At 36.4% G+C, this 19,976-nt stretch overlaps 1 protein-coding gene across 4 annotated transcripts in view; it reads left to right on the top strand.

Annotated features, from left to right (window-relative positions):
* Positions 1-19,976, top strand: part of Kcnip4 (potassium voltage-gated channel interacting protein 4) — a 1,050,293-nt gene that overhangs the window by 200,533 nt on the left and 829,784 nt on the right. Inside the window, exon 1 of one of the 4 annotated variants that reach the window (XM_078021132.1) lies at positions 17,368-17,791. The exons of the other annotated variants lie outside the window; for them this stretch is intronic. Within the exon in view, the coding sequence (XP_077877258.1) occupies positions 17,704-17,791 (88 nt within the window). The 5' untranslated portion in view covers positions 17,368-17,703. Of the gene's footprint in view, positions 1-17,367; positions 17,792-19,976 lie in introns of those variants that run through there. 4 annotated transcript variants of the gene reach the window in all.

Genomic DNA, 19,976 nt, shown 5'->3' with positions numbered 1-19,976 from the left:
TTTTTTCCCCACTGATAAATCACTATCTCTTACTTCTTTGTGTTCTGAATGTCTCTATCATGCGCTGACAGATGATTTACAGCATAGAAATTAAAAAGATGCCATGATGAATTGAGCCAAGTAGATGCTGTAGTTCTGAGTGGATGATCTACTAAAACACAAAAGAACAGATAAATGCTCATTGATTCAATATAAAACTGAGCTTGTAGTGGAAGCTATGTTAAAGAAGAAGCTAGTAAGCAGGGATAGGGGACACTGTAAATGGACAGTGGTCAAAGACCTTGAAGTCAGAACAGGAACAAGAGGGCTGATATGTGCACATTCTAATCAGTTCATTGGTATAAAGAAAAATAAGAAACAAACAAGAATAAAATTTGACTGCTGGTTGTTACTCCTTTATCTCAGTCTTAGGCTTCTAATTGAAGGTAGGTGACTATGAACTTGCAATACCAGGAAAATAAAATCCCATTTACTCTGGAATATTCTAATTCTTATAAAGACATTTGTTCCTCGAGGGGCATATAATGCTCAGAACTAACTCCTGTGTGCATTTGATTTACCATAATAATCCAGTGGATTCTAGGGAGCTATATAGTTAATATATAGTGAAATAGTGAATCATGCAGTTAATAGTGCCAAAAGCACATGTAAAATCTGAGTCAGTAAGGCTCAAAGGAAAAATCTGTGGCACTCTCATGAATCAAGTTCATGGGCTTAGAACAGTAGTTCTCTACTGGGGGCAGTTATTTCCTCTAGAAGACATTAAGAAATGCCTGGTAACAATTTTTGATTGGCACAACTGGGGATATACTTGTGACACTCAGTAGGTAGAGATCCTGCAGGCTACTAACCATTCTCCATTTCTCAGGGCAACACCCCAAAACAACCACCAAACAATTATTTGACTCAAAATAATGTTGCTGTTGAGAAACAATGGTCTGGGAAAACTGAGTATAAGTGAGGAAGATGATATTTGTAAGCATCCCTGAAGCTCATCAGACAGAAGGAATTGAACTGAGAAACTCCAGTGTGGCTGGTTAATCTCTAAGTGGACAGTAGGCCAACTATGTCTGCAGGAGAACTTGCTTCACACCCTCTGTCTGGGAGGGAAGTGGCTTCTCAGAAGGTGTTTCTAAATTTACATACGCTTAGCTCCTAAGAGTCATCCCAGAAGGGGGAATGAATTGGCTCAAGTAATGGAGACACAGCAGTATCTGGCCACAGCCCTGTGCTCTCATTAACAAAGTCATTTTACAATGGCAGACATGAGTCACACCAGCTTTGAAGGGGAGGAAATTTAAATGGGTTAATCAGCCTGGATGGCAGAAGAGGTGATCCCAGCTGACTCACTTACAGGAGTGAACGTGTCTATCAGACTATCTTATAAGAAAGCTTCATGCCTTCATCTATTAACTCCTTAATATAGGGCTCCAAAGAACTAGAAGTTTCTGTTTCTTATCAGAAATTAAAGACTTTTATGTTGGCCCCATACATGCACTGAACCACTTTACCAATAGACTTGAAGTTCCCTAGATAACTGAATGACCACCAAAGCTGACCAAGAAGGATTGGCTTTATTTGTAACCTTCACTGCTCCCCGTAAAATTGAGATCATTAGAAAAAAGCTTCTTCACATGGCCACATTAATACATTTTGCACATTAAATTCCAATGGATCCCAGTGTCTCCACTTTAATGCTGATCTTAAAGAAATCTGAGAAGTTGTATTAGAGTAACCTGATTCTACATTCTTTCATGAAGATAAATGTGTGGATGAATGTGAATGAATAATGTGAGAGACAAGTGAAATATTTTGCAATTACGGTACCAGAACTAAAAAGAAAAAAATTGGAAACTGTATCATGAAAGCGGAAGATTTTTTTCAAGAGGAAAGCAAATTAATTTTTATAAAAATAAGTTTTTTTTTCCAGCTAGTACTTTTTTGACTGATGCAACTCGCCCCTGACATTTGTACTCCTATACGGTTTTTAGAGCTGATACAATTTTTTTCTCCTGACCTTAATATAAGGAAAGCCATAAGGAACTCAATCCACATTCATTAAACTGAGCTGAAAATAATTAATCTCGAGTCATCAATGGCAGACATGCAACATTCAAAATGTATCAAGATCAATGAGTGAAAATAGCAAAAAAAGGGATTTTGTGGTAGTTCACTACAGAGGATTGTGTCCCCTTGTTCATCCTCCAGAAAATAGTTTGGCAATAGATAAAGATGTGCACACTGATGTAGGGTAACTTGGTATTATAAAATAAATACTTGATAAAGGCTGGTTATTAAAAGATGCTATGTAATACTTATTCATAGGTAACTTTAAAATCTGTGGGTCAAGCTGCCCTCAACTGCTTTATCTCAGAGTGAGTGTGCTGAGTGTGTGGGGGAGTTGAGGGGTTGGGAAGCGCTCTCTCTCAGGAACCTATTGTTAATCATGCCAAATGCTACCAAGTCATATTCCCTCTTCCCTTCTCGAAGAAGCTCCCACCTACTTTCCTTCCTCTTACCCCCTTCCTTGGATTCTTCTTCCTCTTCCTCCACTAATTCTTCCTGCCTGTACCTTTCTCATCCTTCTGTTCCACCTTCTTGCCTTCACCCTTCCTTTTCAATAACAAAGATTTCCAATAATAAAGAAGGGTTTACTGTTGTAGCCTTCTCACAAAGAACAAGGGGGGTTAGCAGGCTGATAAATGCCAGGGGAGATTGTAAAGTAGTCAGTATGCCCAGGAGAGGAGAGATGGATGGTTCCCAGCCCCCGTGAGTGAGAAAGTACACCAGGAACCACTGAAGGTACAGCAGTTACTGACTACAACCCATTACTTTTTAAAGAAAGTTTCTGATTTTTATAAAACTAGCAAAAGAAAACATCACCTCAAACAATGACAGAACATGGCACCAGACTCTATATCTAAGAGTATATGTTAAATGTATTGTTCAGGTTTCTAAGGGGAAAAAAGCTGACGACTTATTTTATTACCAATGCCCACTATATCTAATCGAGAGACATATATTCTTTTTAGAGTATTAGAAATTTTAGAAGTGAATGGATGCTCTAGACACTTGTCAGAAATGTGCACACCCTTACACCATTGTTATTCAATTTTACAGTTCTTTGAAGTGAATGAAGTCCAACCTCCACTCATGACTCTGTCTATGCTCTTGTACTTTGAAAATCAATCATTTTGCTACTTTTTCCTATTGACTACAAAGCCAGTGTTTACATGATAAGAGAAAGTACATATATATCCCTATATTATCTACAAACTGCTTAGTTGATTAATATAGTGCTGATTTCTAATATCCTAGGTACTTGCAGGGAAATTGGATACTCCCCCTGACTAGTTGATATTTATTTCAGAAAAATCCCCCTTTCCATGTGGAAACAATAGTAGTAGGAGCAGCAAATTCTGTTGACAATACATCTCACAGATAACAGATACTTTCCAATATATTTTATATGCATTTTCTCATTTAATTCTCACAAGAATTGTATAGGATAGTCTGTTAGGCAGATAGTATTTGTTGCTCTTACACATGAGGAAATTGAGACCTGGACATTTTAAATGACTTGGACCAAGTCATGGGGAACAAGTAAAAGAGCTGGTATAAGACTCTCAGATGGCTTCAGTCTATAGTCCCTTGCCTTTCTAACTTGTTCAGTGGTGGAGTGAATGCCCATGAAACCGATCTCCTGAATAACACATGCTTAGAAAGAAAAAGGAGCAGAATGAAGACAATGTTGGCAAATTGTTTCTAGACTAAAATTTTTTTTTCAGATCTCAAAATGAAAAACATATCCTTTAATTCCACACCTCAGCAGCTGCCCATGACTTTGGGCTGTGGGAAGGGTGCTGGAATAAACATTTGTGGAAATGAATCTGTATTTGAGCAGCAAAACCAGAGATGCTATACTGCATTAGGAGAAAGGCCTGGAGAGTGCGAATCTCAGGAGAAGGCATGTGAGTGAGGTGTTCGCAACTCCCTCACGGGAATAATCCATCTGTGAGCAAGGTGTAGTGGTGCACCCTTGCAACCCTAGAAACTCCAAAGGCTGAGGAATGAGGATTACAAGTTGGAGGCCAGCCTTAGCAGTTTAATAAGAACCTGTCTCAAAAGATAAAAATGGTTGAGAATATAGCTCAATATAGAGGGCCCTAGAATTTTATCCCTAGTACTACTGAAAGAAAAAGAAGACATATTAAAACTTGTCCTGCCCCTTAATAGCATGTAACTTGGGATTAGGGTTTAATTATCTTCTCTGCACAGGGTTTTAATACAGCTCAGTGGTAGAGCACCCAAATTCCCATGAGATATGTAGCCCTTTGCCAACAAAATTTGTAAAATATTGAAAGCATACCTATCAGTCTGATAAAGGATGGGGAGAGGGTCTTAGAATACGTTTTCAGCTAACACACAAGGAAATAATGTATAGGATACAATAATAATATACTTAACCCAAATTCCAACTAATCCTCCAATTAGTTTACCCTGCTTTTGCTAAATTACTAAATATAGTATCTAGGATCCTATTAATAGTTTTAGACTGTAAAAATGATATTATTAAAAAATTTGGTATTGTATAAAAAACAATATTAACTTTTACTTTAGCTACTTTAAAAATGTAGGTTTATCTGTTGTAGTTTTAGTGACTCCCAGAGTAGAAAAGGGAGAATTCAACCCAAAACATTATCTCTCTACTGCACATAGAAGTAGGATATGAACTTACCTAATTGGTTTCAGAATCAGGCAGAGTGGCATACATTTGAGTTGTGTTACTTAATACTGCAACAAATATTGGTAACTCATTTAACCTTTCTCATTTTCAGTTCCCTCATTCTTTGTGGGTAATAACTTATACCACATGTTTTTGAGTGGAGACCAATTCCAAAAACACAGGAAATATTCTCATCCTTGTATACTGCCCATAAAGAATGCATAATGCCATTGGTATTTTTTCAGGGGTCTTCTGGGACGATCACATCACAGTCTCATTATTTTCCTTTTTGTCTTAATGTTTCTTTTCTGCAAAAACCATATGAAAGTAACAGAAGGAATCCAACTAAATATTGCCTATATTTTTATCATTCAATGGAATTAATGTTTTTCATTCATCTTATTTCTTTTTCATAAAAGGATATTAAATGTTTTTTTATATTTTCATAAGTGTTATGCTTTCATATTCTAAATATTAGCACTACCCATCTGTTCTCTCTCTCCAATGAACTGGTTTACAGTTTTATGCAAAGGAATCACACACCTGTAAAGAATTGAGTTTTATTTCATAAAAGTAGAATCATGTTATATATATGGCTTTTAACTTGCCTTTTTATATTACAATGTGTAATAGACATGCCTCTAAGTTAATGACACTCACCTGTTCAAATGAAAGCTTCATATCATAAGCATACATGTACAGGACTATCCATGCAGTACTGTTTGTGATGGTAGTAGGACAGCTGAAAAAAATCTTGCTTGTCTATCACTGGAGGTCAGGGTGAGTAAATGAAAGTATATCTGTAGCATGGTATATTTTGTGACTATTTAAAAACATTTAGAATTCTATATATTAGACACACAAATTTTTTGTGTGTGCTAGGAAGGAAACAGAAGCTGTTTAATATAAGGTCCCCAGTTTAAAGATTAGGCAGTTGAGACCTAAAACAACTTGCCTAGCTTTAGTGGTTGAGAGAGCAGGACACAGACATGACTATAAAAATCCAGTGTTCATCCCACTGCCTCCTGCTCTTGGCACATGAAGCAGAGGGTCAGCTGTGGAATTTGTAAAATGCATTTTAAGAGGCTTCCAGTCCATTTCCTGTGGTAGGAGTTTAACAGTACATTTACCATACCGAACAGTATGTAACATGCAAACTGCATTAGGTGGTTTTTCGGTTACAGCACATAGTTAGTGTCACTCGTTGTCACGCTTTTGTTCCCTGACTGATTTTCCAGGAGAAGGTCAGAGCCCTGCATTACTTTGCTATGCACCACCATGGCAGGGTCCTGAATATTTAATCACACTGCTCTGATGAGAAGGGAGTACGGCTGCAGGTTCCAGGGGAGTATGTGCGGCGAAATCATCTTCAGACTGCTCTTTGGAAACACATCCTTAAGGCACACTCAAGGACATTCAAAAGGCGTGGAGAATGCAGAGCCATGTTTTGCCTTTACCTAGTCAAATTTGAATATGGGGTTCTGAGCTGAAACCCAAAAGAGGTCTTTATTTTCTCCATAATCTAATAATTTGCTTTATGTATGTCAAAACAAGAATATGTAGTTTGAGGAGAATAGTTGTGTTTTATCACTGGTATATTGCTATGTTTTCCACAATGGTGTGTCTGTGTGTTTTCTCCTATGCAATATAATCTGAAAGTTGCCTGTGCTGGAAGTCTTGGTGGCTGTTATAATATGATGTAGGTAATTATTAGCTGCTGAAGTAAGAAGTATGTTGTTTTTATTGGCATTTGGCATATGGCATTAATGTAGTTATAAAAAGCTAGCACAAACGGATTACTCAAACCAAAGAGAATTAGAACTTGGTGTAAATATCACTGAGTAAATATATTTCTGTGATTGTATAATACTACTGCATTTGATATTCCTAGGTGTTTACATAAGTGAGAAAATACTTTTTATTGAACAAATAAAGAATATTTCTGCTTTTAATACCATCCTTCTTATTGATCGTAATCTTTGCAGAGTGGTTCTCAGTTTGTTTGCCATTTTAGCATGTATTTTGATCTGTCTATATTTTTAATTTGTATCTTTTCTGTTTTAAACAACAGGTTGTCTGTTTTATGATAACCAAAACAATTGATCTCAAGTGAAACATAGAACAATGTCATGTATAATGCAGGCAATGTGACATCAGCTTGAAGGGCATATCTCTGTTCCCTTCCATATTTAGTTTTAACTGCCACTTCTGTATGGATGACTTTGACATGTGACCTTTACCGCTGACCTTTCTTCAGCATTTCTAAATGCTTCTTATATATCTTAATATCATGGGAAATTTAGTTCCCAACCTCTACCTGGTAAACAGAAACCCAATAAAAATTTACTCAATCAAGTCATCGTCTATATATGTTGGATGGGGTTAGAGAAAGGTCAACAAATCTATTGCTCTTTGTTATTATTTTTTATTATACTTCCATCCTTTACCTAGTTACCTGTGGCTTAAAATGGCCTTTTCTGAGATCTCGCTTCACAGGAGAATGAAGCATCAAGGCCTGTACCTCTTCCCTAAAAAACAAAAAGCAAACAACAATTTTTTTTTTTTTTGTTAGAGTACAGCATCCTCAGATTTGTATTGGTTACATAGTGTATATTTGAAAGGAAAAAAGGATTAATCTTTGAAAAAAGTTAACAGAGAGAGGTATCGTCCTGGATCCTAAAGTTTAGATCATGTGTTTGGCCTAATTGTTTTTAAATATACTGGCAATTTCAATAAAGTACTGTAAAAAGGCAAGGTGGCCATGTCTATGAGGATCCATTAGATTCCGATAGACACTACCACAGGATGGCCTGTGGTTGATGACTTCTCTTGAGGCCAAATGAGTATCCAGCTTGTTTTTAGACTGTATATTGATTGCCTTTGATATAATGGAAATGGAGCTTCCTTCATTGGCTTGTTATTTCTTTGGACAATGAAAGCTTGCATCACCAAGACCACATCCCAGGCTCTTAGTGATCTGCAGGTGGCATCCGGTAGAAATATCTGGTGGGTTACTGAGACTTTTATAGAGTCATAATCTTGTCACCTTTAGCTTGAAATTTGACTTTTCATCAACTTTAATTCCAACAGGGTAGGTGCCATAGATCACATTCGATATCAACATTTTGAGATTTTTGAAAACTCGGAAATTAATAAGCATGTAAGACCCCCTTCCCCATTCTCAGGGATTCTGTCTGTTTCTTGAAGGTGGGATCCAAGAACTCTGCATTTTAAACAGGCATTCCAGGTGGATCTGATGCAAATGGGCTAAAGATGATACATGAGAAAAAGGAGCAGCAGTCTGGATAAAATTGAGTGGATGAGCTCCAGGATCTCCATTAAAACAAGCCTAAAATTGTGATATATTTGTGGGACACTGTTTTCATACTCCCAATAACCATATGTGCTTTGGTAGGCAGGAGAGTGCATGGCTACTTCATGGGGGTGGGGTAAGATGCAGTTGAATGTTGGTAAATAATTTGATGTTTAATTTCTGTGCTAAATTAGAGTATCATTCCTTCTTTCACCCACCAGAAAGAAAACACCTTTCATTAAGAGTCTGGTTGGTATATATTTCTTTGGGACATTGTTTTCAGCCTCATTTTGTGGGATGTTGAACTCAGAGACACATGTGACTCTTTTTTCTTAGGAACTGGTTGTAAACCTCTGGTTGGGAACACAACCTTTCACTCCTGTTGGCTCTCAACCTCCCTTCTTTGAGTCCTGCAACTCAATGCAGAAACTTCCCTAGAATCCCAGGATGCTACCCATACCCCAATCTATTGTTCAACAAATCTATTCTTTTGAATATGACGCGTGGTTCTGTCAGTGACATTCAGGGTTCTACATCAACAACACGCCTCTCCTCTCGCCTCCTATTCTGTCAATCATAGCAAGGCTGGACTGTGGTGGGTGATGACTCATGGAGGGAGCCTGGTGCACATATCCAGTGGTCAGTTTCTCCAAACCATACACTTATATCAAGAACACTTTTTACTTATCTTAGAACACTTGTGTGTGCCAAGTGGTGGCTCTTCCTCATAAGAACAAAACTAAACAAAATAATTCTACCTCTATACTTTGAGAGAAATAATTCCCTTCTTGAGCCCTCCAGGATTTGCATCTTTTAAAATCTCATAAGTTTTGCTACATACTTATGTGAATCTATTTAAAGGTAAATATTTGTTGCGTTGTTATCTCACTTCCTTAATATCAAAGTGATACAAGAGTCTCATATTTATCAATGGTTTAGTTCCCACTGGTGACATAAAGTATGGTGGACAACCTCCACAATTGCATCCTCTAAGCATTACTGGAAGACTTGTGAGATTTAGGTGCATTGGAAGGGGTTCTTTCTCTGCCAGTAGGTTTGACTTGCTTTGTAAGCCACAAAGCTTTCACAAAGCTGCCCCCAACTTTGATGTAAACAGTAATAGTGTGTTGGTTTGCTCTTTATTCATTAAAGGAAGTAATTAGTGATGCTCCAGGAATAATAATGGACCTGGCATTGGGACATTCCTTTCTAATGGACACCAGCTAGTCTAATATTTTATCAAGACCCACTTTTAAAACCTGTGACTTTGCCGCAGGGCTCTGCTCTGCTTCTCTTTGCAGCCCCATGGTGTGCTATTTTTATGCTGCACATGTTTAATTTTGCAACTTGTGACAATTTGAAAAGCATTACAATGTCTATTCCCATTGAGATGCACAGAACACATGAAGATGTGCTGAGAGGAGCAGACTTTGGGAGAAACTCCACCGTGATAAGAGTCTTCTTGGAATCTCTAGGCTCTTCCTTGAAGGGAAGCCAACTTCCTTCCCTTAATCAAGCATATTTAGTTTTCCATTCTAAGGAGGAATGAGGGTCAGTCAAGTGCATTAAAGATTTGTTTTATTCAGACTTGGCCTTTTCTGAAAGAGCAGCTCAGAAGAAAAAGATTTCCTCCAAATGCAATTAGGAGAAATGCATGTTGAAGAACAGTTTTAAAATCCTCTGTAACTTACTTAGCAAGATCAGTTGCTTCTGGAATCATCCCATATCCTAAGGTCTTCCGTTCTTATCATATGGTGAGCCAGTTTGCCTTTAAATTAATTTTACTTGTAATTTTACTGCAAGGAACGTTAGTAGCCTGTGTGTTGCATGTGCCAAAAGTGCTAACTGGTTTCATTTAGAAAACCCTTGGGCCCTTGTGCACTGTTGTAAAGTCCCTCACATTTCTCTGTAAATGACACTGGCTTTGCGGAAGCCTCTCGGAAGCATTAAGGGCATGTGTTTATGATTGACCATGTAACCCTGGATTGTTGATATTATTGCACAAAGTGGTTATATTTCATCTAAATTAGCTGATAATTAAAATATCATTTTTCCTTTTTATTTTCTAATTCTCTGTGACATTTTTTTATTTATCTTCCTAATTATGTTTTGTATTTTCCTGAGGATTATAGTAAACAGCATTATTTTCCGTACACAATCTCCAATAATACCTAGATACATGCAAATGGTTCCTTGCAAAAAAAAAATCATAAATGATAATTAGTTATTACTTTCCCTGGATTGATCATACTAGTGATCTGGGCTTCATTATGAAAAAATAGCCCTTAGAGAGGGATAATTTTGAGAATTTCAACCCAGAATGATTTGTAGAACATTGGCTGATTATCCAGAAGCTACAGAAAATTATGTATGCAGAGAAAGGAACTGTATGAACTCTAGGTAGCCACATGGCTCACTCTTGTACCTCCTTCCAGTCTGTACTCAGATGTTGCCTTGTCATGAGTACTTTTGTGATCACATCATTTTATTTGCCCTGCCTCTAGACCTTATCCTCTCCTGCCTTATGATGTAATCTCCACTAGACACCAGTTTTGTCTGTTTGATTCACTTGTATAAATTCAGCACCTAAAACAGAAACGCATAGTAGGTATTCAAAGCAAGTGTTTTTTAAAAATTGTGTTTATTTAATTTTTCATTGTCATTCACTTTTGGATAGATTAACATACAGCTATAAGAAAATAATAGAGAGACCCCATATACATTTTACCCAGTTTTCTGCAATGGTAATATTTTACAAAACTGTAATGCAACATCACAATTGGAATATTAGCATGGACACAGTAAAGATACAGAAAACTTCTATCACCACAAAGATCTGCCACGTTTTACTTTAATAGAGGCATCTACTTTCCTCTGTCTCCTACCCCTTTATTAATCCACGTCATCTGCTAATCTATTCTCCATTTTTTATAATTTTGTCAGTTCAAGAAAGTTGTGAATGGAACCATGTATCATAGAACCTTTTGAGATTGTATGAAATACCTATGTCTGGGTAGCATTATAAAGAAAATAAAACTTTTATAAAAAGTTATTATAAAACTTGCTGACAGTGTTGCAACGTGGTTCATGACATCATATGGCAAGAGATAGGGAACCTGTGCGTGAATCTGTGTGTCTTATTGTCTCTCTTTCAGGCTAAAGCCAGTGGGATTCTGCTCTACCATAATGACTTTATGTAATCTTAAGCAGTTTCCCAGGGCTCCACCTTTTTAAAATTTTATTTTTTATTTATATATGACAGTAGAATGCATGACAATTCTTATTACACATATAGAGCACAATTTTTCATATCTCTGGTTGTATGCATAGTAAATTCACACCAATTTGTGTCTTCATACCTGTACTTTGAGTAATAATGATCATCACATTCCACCATCATTAATAACTCCATGCCACCTTTAAACACCCTACTAGATTAAGTTCCTACTCTCTTAGAAACTCACAATAGGAATTAAATTCCCACACACGAAACCTTGGCAAGACATTCAAACCATATCCAAAATGCAATACCAGGTCAGTTGATTGCAAGTAGAAATACTATATTCATTTATATGCAGGATTTTGTGTAATTTAAAATAAGTTTTCTTTTGAGATAAATGTTCTGGATTACAGTAGCTAGGTTTTATGGTTGATGTGTGTTTAGAATTTTAAGACACTACCAGACGTTTCTCTAGAGTAGAGATAGCATTTTATATTTCCACTGTCAATATATAAGCAATTCATTTTCTCTGTATCCTGTCTCTTTTTGCTCTTGTTACTATTTTTTAGGCATTGTAATTGATACATAATGGTAACTCATAATTTTACTATGCACAACAACAATAATAATAATATGGAATGTATTTTCATATTTTTATTTGCTGTCTCTATTTTCTTTTTGGTAAAATATCTCTTCATATTTTCTGCTCCTGTTCTAATTGAATTGCATCCTTTTCTATTGTTGGCATTTGAAGTTCTTTGTAGATTCTAGAGACAAGTTCTTTGTCATAAGTGTAGTTTGAAAATAATTGCTCACAGTATATAGCTTTTCTTTTATCCTCTTATGAGGATTTTTGGTAATGAAAATATTAAAATTTGATGACATCAAACATCAATTTCTTGTTTTATGGGTCATACTTTCAGTGTTCGATTGTTCTGGCATCACATTTTGAAACCCCATTATTCTTCCACTGAATCCACTTGCATTTTTTTCAAAAGTCAGTTGTGAGTAGTTGTATGGCTTTGTTTCTAGGTATTCTGTTCTATTGCATTCAACTTTGTGTCTTTCTACCAATACCGTGCAGTTTTGATTACTATAGGTACATAAGTCTTAAAATCTTTCATGAATTCATTCTAGTTATGATTTGAAGACTTATTCTTTGCAAAATTGCATTATTTAATTTGGTTCCATTATACTTCTACATACATTTTACTTTAGCTTTGTCTACATTAAACAAACAAAAACAAACAAACTTGATGGGTATGTGATTGCAACTGCCTTAAACTTGTATTCCAATTAGGGGAGAATTTACATCTTTACTATGTTAAGTCTTCTTTTTACATGAATACAGAGTATCTCAATTTATGTAACTTTTCTTTGTTTTTGTCAGTCTTTTTTTTTGTAATTTTCAGCATATAAGTCTTATTCATGTTTTGTTAAATTCACACCAAACTTATTTGCTGATCATATGACTTTCCTATGTGGAAAGTCATATGATCAGCAAATAAGATGACTTTTCTTAACAATCTGTAGATATTAAATTTCCATTCCTAACTTGTTGCACTGGCTAGTACTTCCAACACTATGTGAAACAACACAGTTTGAAGCACTTAATTATCTCATTCTTGACCTTAGGTTGGGAGCATTCAGTTTTTCACCAGTAGGTATCATGTTACTAGTAGGGTTTAGTAGATGGTCTTTGTCAAGTGGAATTAGTTTCACTCTATTCCTATTTCTGTGATGTTTAAAAATTATAAATGGGTATTGAACTGGTGCTTTTTGTTTTCTTCAGTTAATATGATCATGTGACTCTTTTTCTTTATCCTGATAAAATAGTGGATTACATTGTTATTTGAATACTAACCCAATCTTGGATCCCTAGGAAGAACTTTATCTTTTTCTTGTTATACATTGCCAATTTCTCTTTCATAATGTTTCTTAAAGAAGTTTGGGGGTGTCAATTTGCAAGAGTATTTTTTTTTCCATGTTATTGTCTCTAACTGGGTTTGATATCAATCTAACAGTAGATTCATAAAATGAGTTAGAAACTATTACTTCCTGTCTGTTTTCTCAAAGAAATTGTAAAGAATTGGTGTTATTCCAGATGCAGTCATGCATGCCTGTAATTCCAGAGATATAGGAGGCTCAGGCAGGAGGATTGCTGGTTTGAGGCCAGTATCAATAACTTAGCAAGGTGCTAAGCAATGTAGGGAGAACCTGTCTAAAAAAAATGCTAATAATACTTCTTTACAGATTTGGTAGAAGTCAGTGAAACTCTGTGACCTGAATATTTCTTTTATGGGGAGATTTTCAATTATAAATTAAATTTACTTAAGTTATAGGGCTATTCAAATTATATATTTCATATTTGGTGGATTACTGTAGTTTTCATCATTCTTAAAGAAATGGTCCATTTCATCTAAGTTAAATTTGCTTAGTAAAGATGTTTATGCCATTTCTGTTGTGGACCAAAGGTTTGCTTTGTCTTCTTTGCCCCCGAATCATATATGTAGCTCTAATCTCCAGTGTGATTGTGTTTGGAAGTGGTTGTTTTTGGGGGGACAGTTTTAATGAGGTCATAATAGTGGAGTCCTCACAATGACATCAGTGTCCTTATAAGAAGAGACTGTTGAGCTAGATGTTGTGAGAGTGGAGCCTCCATGATGGGGAACTAGTGTCCTCATGAAAGAGGAAGAACTTTAGCCCTGTCTTCCTTTTGGGAAGGAAGCAGTGAGAAGCCAGCACTCTACCTGCCAGGAATAGGGGCCCCCAAAATCTGAATAGGTGAGCACTTTGATCTCAGACTTCCTAATTTCCAGAAGGCTGAAAAATAAATGTCCACTGTTTAAAGCACCCATAATAAATGTCTGTTGTATTTTGTTTTTGTAGCTGGAGCTGACTAACACATCTGCCGTTATTCTTTGGCATCTGCAGGTTGAATACTTTAAATCCCATTTTAACAAATATTTTTAAATGATCAGATTAATTTTGAAATCCATTTTCACTGTTGAGTACATTTTGGTTGTCTCAATTCTAAAGTATTCAAAGTATAACTTTTGATTTTATTAACACCAAAACCCTACCCACAATGTTATTTTTAATTTGTTTTAAAATATTTAGTTGGCATGTAATAATTGTACGTATTTATGGGGTACAACGTGATACATGTGTATAGTGTTGTAAACCAAGCTATTTGATATACATCCATTGTCTAACTTACATACATTTTGGTGATGAGAGTGTTTATAATCTACTCTTTGAGCAATTTTGAAACACAAAATACATTGTTATTATCATGCTTTGTAATATAACAACAACAAAAAAATTATTCCTCCTATTTAACTGAAACTTTGTACCCTTTGATCCACATTTCTCCTTACCATAGCCCTCACCCCCAGCCTCAGGTAACCACCATTCTATGTTCTGATTCTATTAGCTCAACTTTTTCAGATTGTACATAAAAATAATCTCATGTAATATATATCTTGTTGTGCTTGGCTTATTTCACTTGGTATCAAATCCTCCAGTTTGATCCATAAAATCACAAATGACAGTTCCATTCTTTTTCAAGGATGAATAGTATTCAATTGCATATGTGCCACATTATTTTTTAAATTCTTTCATCTTTTGTTGGACACTTAGATTGCCTTTAATATGTAATGTTCTGAATCATGACAAAATGAACATAGGAGTGAAAATATCTCTTTAATATATTAGTTTCAATTATTTTGAATAAACACCCAGGAATTGGTTTTGATAAAGTTGCCAAGAACATGATTTCTTCAATAATATAGAGAAAACTGGATATCCACATGCAGAAGGATGTGTTTGAACACTTATTTCATACTATATACAAAAATCAACTCAAAATCATTGAAAGACTTAAATACAAGATCTTGGACTATAAGATTCTTACAAAAATACCCAGGAGAATAGCCCCAGGAGGAAGGATGATTTCCTGTAAAGGACCTCAAAAGCATAGGGAACAAAAGCAAAACTGGAAAAATGTACTATGTCAAACTAAGAAGCCAGAATTCTTCAAGCCAGGAAAAGAGAGCATGGTGCTTGCTCACCACCGGTGCCCCTTCTTGTGCTCTTGCTCCTTCATACTTCCTCTTTTACACAGCAGACAGGCTGCACCCTTCCTCACCTCTTCCAAGCACAGCTTTCCAGCACCCTTGCCCATCTTTCTCTGTGAGTACAGCACCTAGAAGCCTCCCTAGGCTCAGCATGCTTCAGCAGCCACACCCTTCTTGCTGTCTCTGGCGGCTACCAAGCCCCAGCTCAGCTTGGGGTCTTCACACAGCTGTTCCCTCCCTCTGGTGTGCTCTTTGCCTTAAATGTCTCATGGTTGGCTCCTTCTTTTAATTTACATCCCAGCTTAGCTTTTATTCTTATGGATATCTTCCCTGATCACTCCACCTATTCACTTTCTATTCTGTCAACCTGATGTGAGTTTTTTTTTTTCATAGCACTTATTCACATATGATATGTTCTTATTCTCTTTTGTTAATTTGTCATTTTCTCTGCTGAGAAATGTATTAGACTGAAGCCTTTCCCTATCACTGTTGCTTGTGTTGTTCATGCATGGAAGCATGTCTGGAAAATGACAAATGCTCAGTGTGTGCTGGCTGGATAAATGAATAAGAGACTGTATTTTTTTAAGACTATCACCTATGCTACTGTACCCTCTAACAAATGAAAAAAGTGTGCATTCTCATCCCAATTTTATAGATAAGCTAATGAGGCTTTACCATAATTAGCCTAGTGATCAAACTATAATAGCATGTTCTGCCTATTTCAGACTTTGTTACAGATACCATCTCTCCTGCCAGATCTGTTGAAGCAAGAACTTCAAATAATATTTTGCTAACCTTTTGTGTAAGGAATCTGTTTTAATCTCAAACACTTTCATATAAAGTTTTGAGAATTCCTGAAGAGAATACTTCATTGACCCATTTAAATGGTGTGAACACTGGGTCAGGGAAGAATGTGAAAGAGTTACCAGAGAGGATCAGCTACCCTATATATGTTTAAGTCTGTGATTCTAGAAGTGCATCTTTCTATATTGTACAAGAACATCATTTCATACATAGCGTTATTGGGAAATATTAGTTCCAACTAGAATTGTTACAGCGTCAATAGACAGGGAAAAGGGGAACTGTCTATGGTATTTAAATTAAACATCATAGAGATAATGTTTATATTTAAACAGAATGAGCAAAAAACAAACAAAAAACCCTGGGAGTATTAATTAAGAGTGTAAACAAATCCTAGAAACTGCCCATGGCATTTAAGAATTCAGAAAAAAAAGTGCACTTCCAAAGCAGGCCTGTAGTTTTCTGGCTTTTATAGCAACTGCTTCTATAATTTTGTATTTAATAGACAAAGTACTTTTTCCAAATTCAAACCCTGGTGATTGTTCTATTAACTTAAGTCAACAGGAAGAGAGACAGGAAGTTGCATTTGCCTTCTAGAAATAAGAGGAAACTGAGTCAGTTGTGCTCTTAGGATAATGCACCAAATTAGTTTTGGAGCTCTGTTGCCTGGATGCAAAGTACAGGGCATAAGAGTTGTGGTTTTCATGCTACTGTGTATAAAAGCGGACAAGGATTTCACCTAATTCCCAAATATCTGAGCCTGGATGGTACAGAAAATGTAGTCAATTTTAGATAACAGTTTGTTTTATACCTCTGAGCCCCCAAAGTGCAATCTGTTTATCTGTGACAGAACAGCATTACCTCTATTTGTTGGTCAGTCTTCAACTCTATTTGTTGAGAATCGGGGTCAGCTTCTCCAATGAGCTTTCCCCCCATTTAGACTTTCTGAATCTGATTAACACTGTGTCAGGGGATTGTCTGATGTCTGACCTTGAGCTGCATGCTTTCCAATTTCTCCTTTATTTTTTTTGGAATTGTTTTCATCCACCTTGGCCCCTGAGATTCTTCTCTAGCAGACCCGATTGCATTAGCAGGGATCTTTTATTGGTATCCAAAGGGTTTCAGACCCAGTGACCTGTCATCTGTCTTCTCACCTGCTTACATGCTGATTCATTGATGAGCTGGCGTGGCAGGCCCCGCCTCCCTCTGAATGGTCTGCGAGTTTGCACTTGCTTCAGGAGAGGGGATGCCGAGCTGCATCATAGCTGGCTTACTACAAGTGTGATCCGGCAGCCTATCTGTTGCCACCGAGGAACTTGGGGACCATCCTGAGAAGCAGCGCCCTCACCACCCTGTGACTGTTGAGTCTGTCTCCGGCTTCTCTAGCTTCTTAGAGGAATTTCTGATTCAGGCACTAACAGCTAATTCCACAGGAGTTGTAAGGCAGCCTGTGACATAAACTGAGACAGAAGTTTCCCCTCAGAGACGGTCTGTTTTTTTTTTTTTTTTTTCCCTGTTGGCAAAGACTTCTGGCTCTCCTCAGAGGAATACCTTGTTGCTTAAGATGAGTGGCTGTAGAAAGCGGTGTAAACGTGAAATATTGAAATTTGCCCAGTACCTTCTCAGACTATTAACAGGTTCTCTTCATACAGGTAATGATCTTTTTTTTTTTTTTTTTAAATAGAAGCTGGCAGAGCATGGTAATGAAGTTGAAACGGAGAAGGAAAGGCTCACTATTTCTTTGTTGTGATTATTTGTAATGTTGTCAATAAAATGCAATTGTGAGTGTTTGCTGAGATTCATGCTTTTAAAAATGTGTGCAGTGCAGCTCTAGTGTGGGGTTAGAACTGGATTCTCTGGATGTATCTTTTGTGTTTTCATGGCAGTGTTGCTGTTAGATGTGCCTCAGTCTAAGGAAGCAGTGTCTGCAGAGTGGAAAGATTACAAAAAGAAAAAAAAAAAAGCATAATTGTGCAAAGGATTTTTTTTCTCCCCTTGCTCCTGCTTGCTGCAGTTTACTGGAAAAGCACATAGCTGTGCTTCCTGCAGGCATTTGGAAATTCTCTAGAACTCTTGGAGCATTGTACTCCATAGATTATTTCCAGTATTTGATCATGGAACTTGGCAGTGGAACAGTTAAGGGTATTTCTTTTGGAATTCTGAGTTCCTTGAAAATGTGAGCAAAATGTGAATGTAGCTGAGGAGTGAAATGTCCATGAGAGGTTAATATTTGTTTCATTGCAATGGATTTCAATGTTTACAAATTTGCACAATTGAAATTTCTGATTATAGATAGAATGAAAATATTTTAAAGATGTTCTAAAATCATAGGGCTAAGCCAACCGTGATGCCATCCATGACATTCCTTGATGTCATGAAGTTACTGACAGGTGGCACCAGATAGAGTTGACTGATAATAAATACTTGTAAGGGGCCATCAAACTTTGGAGAGAACAGAACCTGTGTGTGTGTGTGTATGTGTGTGTGTGTATAATAGTACACTTTGATTCAGGGGTTCTGGGGAAATATTATTGGTTTTATTTTTTTTTAATTCTAACTCATATTTGTCTTTCTTTAAATAATTAGAAAGAATAAGTAGGACAGAAAATTGTCAACACAACTGCTTGTGCAAATATGTTGATGATGTGAAAGAGGAAAACAATTTTGAGAGGATAACAGTAACAATCAAATGACTTCGGAGTGCACCATTAAATCTTAGCAGACACGAAGTGAATTGTTAATATTTTAATGTTAACATCCCATTAATATCTAGGTGCTCATCTTTAGGCAGTACAAATTGTGGTGACTTTCAGTGTTTTAAAGAATACCTACCAAGAGCCTACCTCTGACTCTTGTAACTGCTGTGTTTCTCACCTGGTCCTCACATTCATGTTATGACTTGATAGTCCCATCAGTATGACCTTGGCATTGCCTGTTTATAACAATTCTAGGAAGGATGGTGTACCATTTAGGACTCCTTGTCTCATTTGACAGTGCTCAATATGTGATCTTTATTCTTGCTGTAAAATTAGAGAAATATTTCCCCCAAATAGTTTACACGAGGCTTTTGTGGTTGTCTGTTTTTTTTCTTTAATATAACAATTTTAAACTTCTACCTGTTTTTTTTTTTTGCTGGATTTAGGTGTCCTGTTCTGCCCTCTTTGTTTATTCTGTTTGTAGAATAGTTTAATTGAACTTCTGATTTTGATGAATTTTATGAAAATGGCAAATAGTTGCAGAGTTATAAGCCACAAGTATTACATCCAAACTACAGTCTGTTCACAGGTTGTCTAATAACTAGTAGGCAGCTTGTGATATGGAATTTATGGAAAGCCAGCATAGCAGCAATATTTTAAGCTTTATTTCCTGCATATTCAGAAATCAAAGTAAACAGGAGTGGTTTCTTTGATTTGGAAAAAAATTAACCCTAAGATTAGTGGCTTTGAGCCTTGAGAAGTAAGAGCAGCAGATTTTGGTGGGGGTATCCAGAGATATTCCTGTCCTGAGAAATGTGATCAAAGCACAGTTTCTTGTATAAATTCTTTTCTGTTCAATCCATACAATATTAAATGGTGAAATCCAGCCATAGTCTTTACAACTACTCAAAATTCTACTTGGAAAAGTTAATTTATGCATTTACGAGATGCTGTGATAATATACACTGTTCATATTGCGGGATCTAATGTAAAATTCATTAGAGCACTTTCAAGTCCCTTAGCTAGTAATTAATGAAGAAGTAGGAAGCAGAGTTGAATTCGTTTAAAAAATTTACTTTAAGGTTAGATATGCACGAAGTTGCTAATTGTATCCTGAACAATCAGCATGCGCCTTTGTAGT

The sequence above is a fragment of the Ictidomys tridecemlineatus genome, chromosome 9, assembly GCF_052094955.1.
Source record: "Ictidomys tridecemlineatus isolate mIctTri1 chromosome 9, mIctTri1.hap1, whole genome shotgun sequence".
Taxonomy (NCBI): Eukaryota; Metazoa; Chordata; class Mammalia; order Rodentia; family Sciuridae; genus Ictidomys; species Ictidomys tridecemlineatus.
Note: the sequence above shows the minus strand (reverse complement) of the source record. Positions and strands in the feature narration are given on the sequence as shown.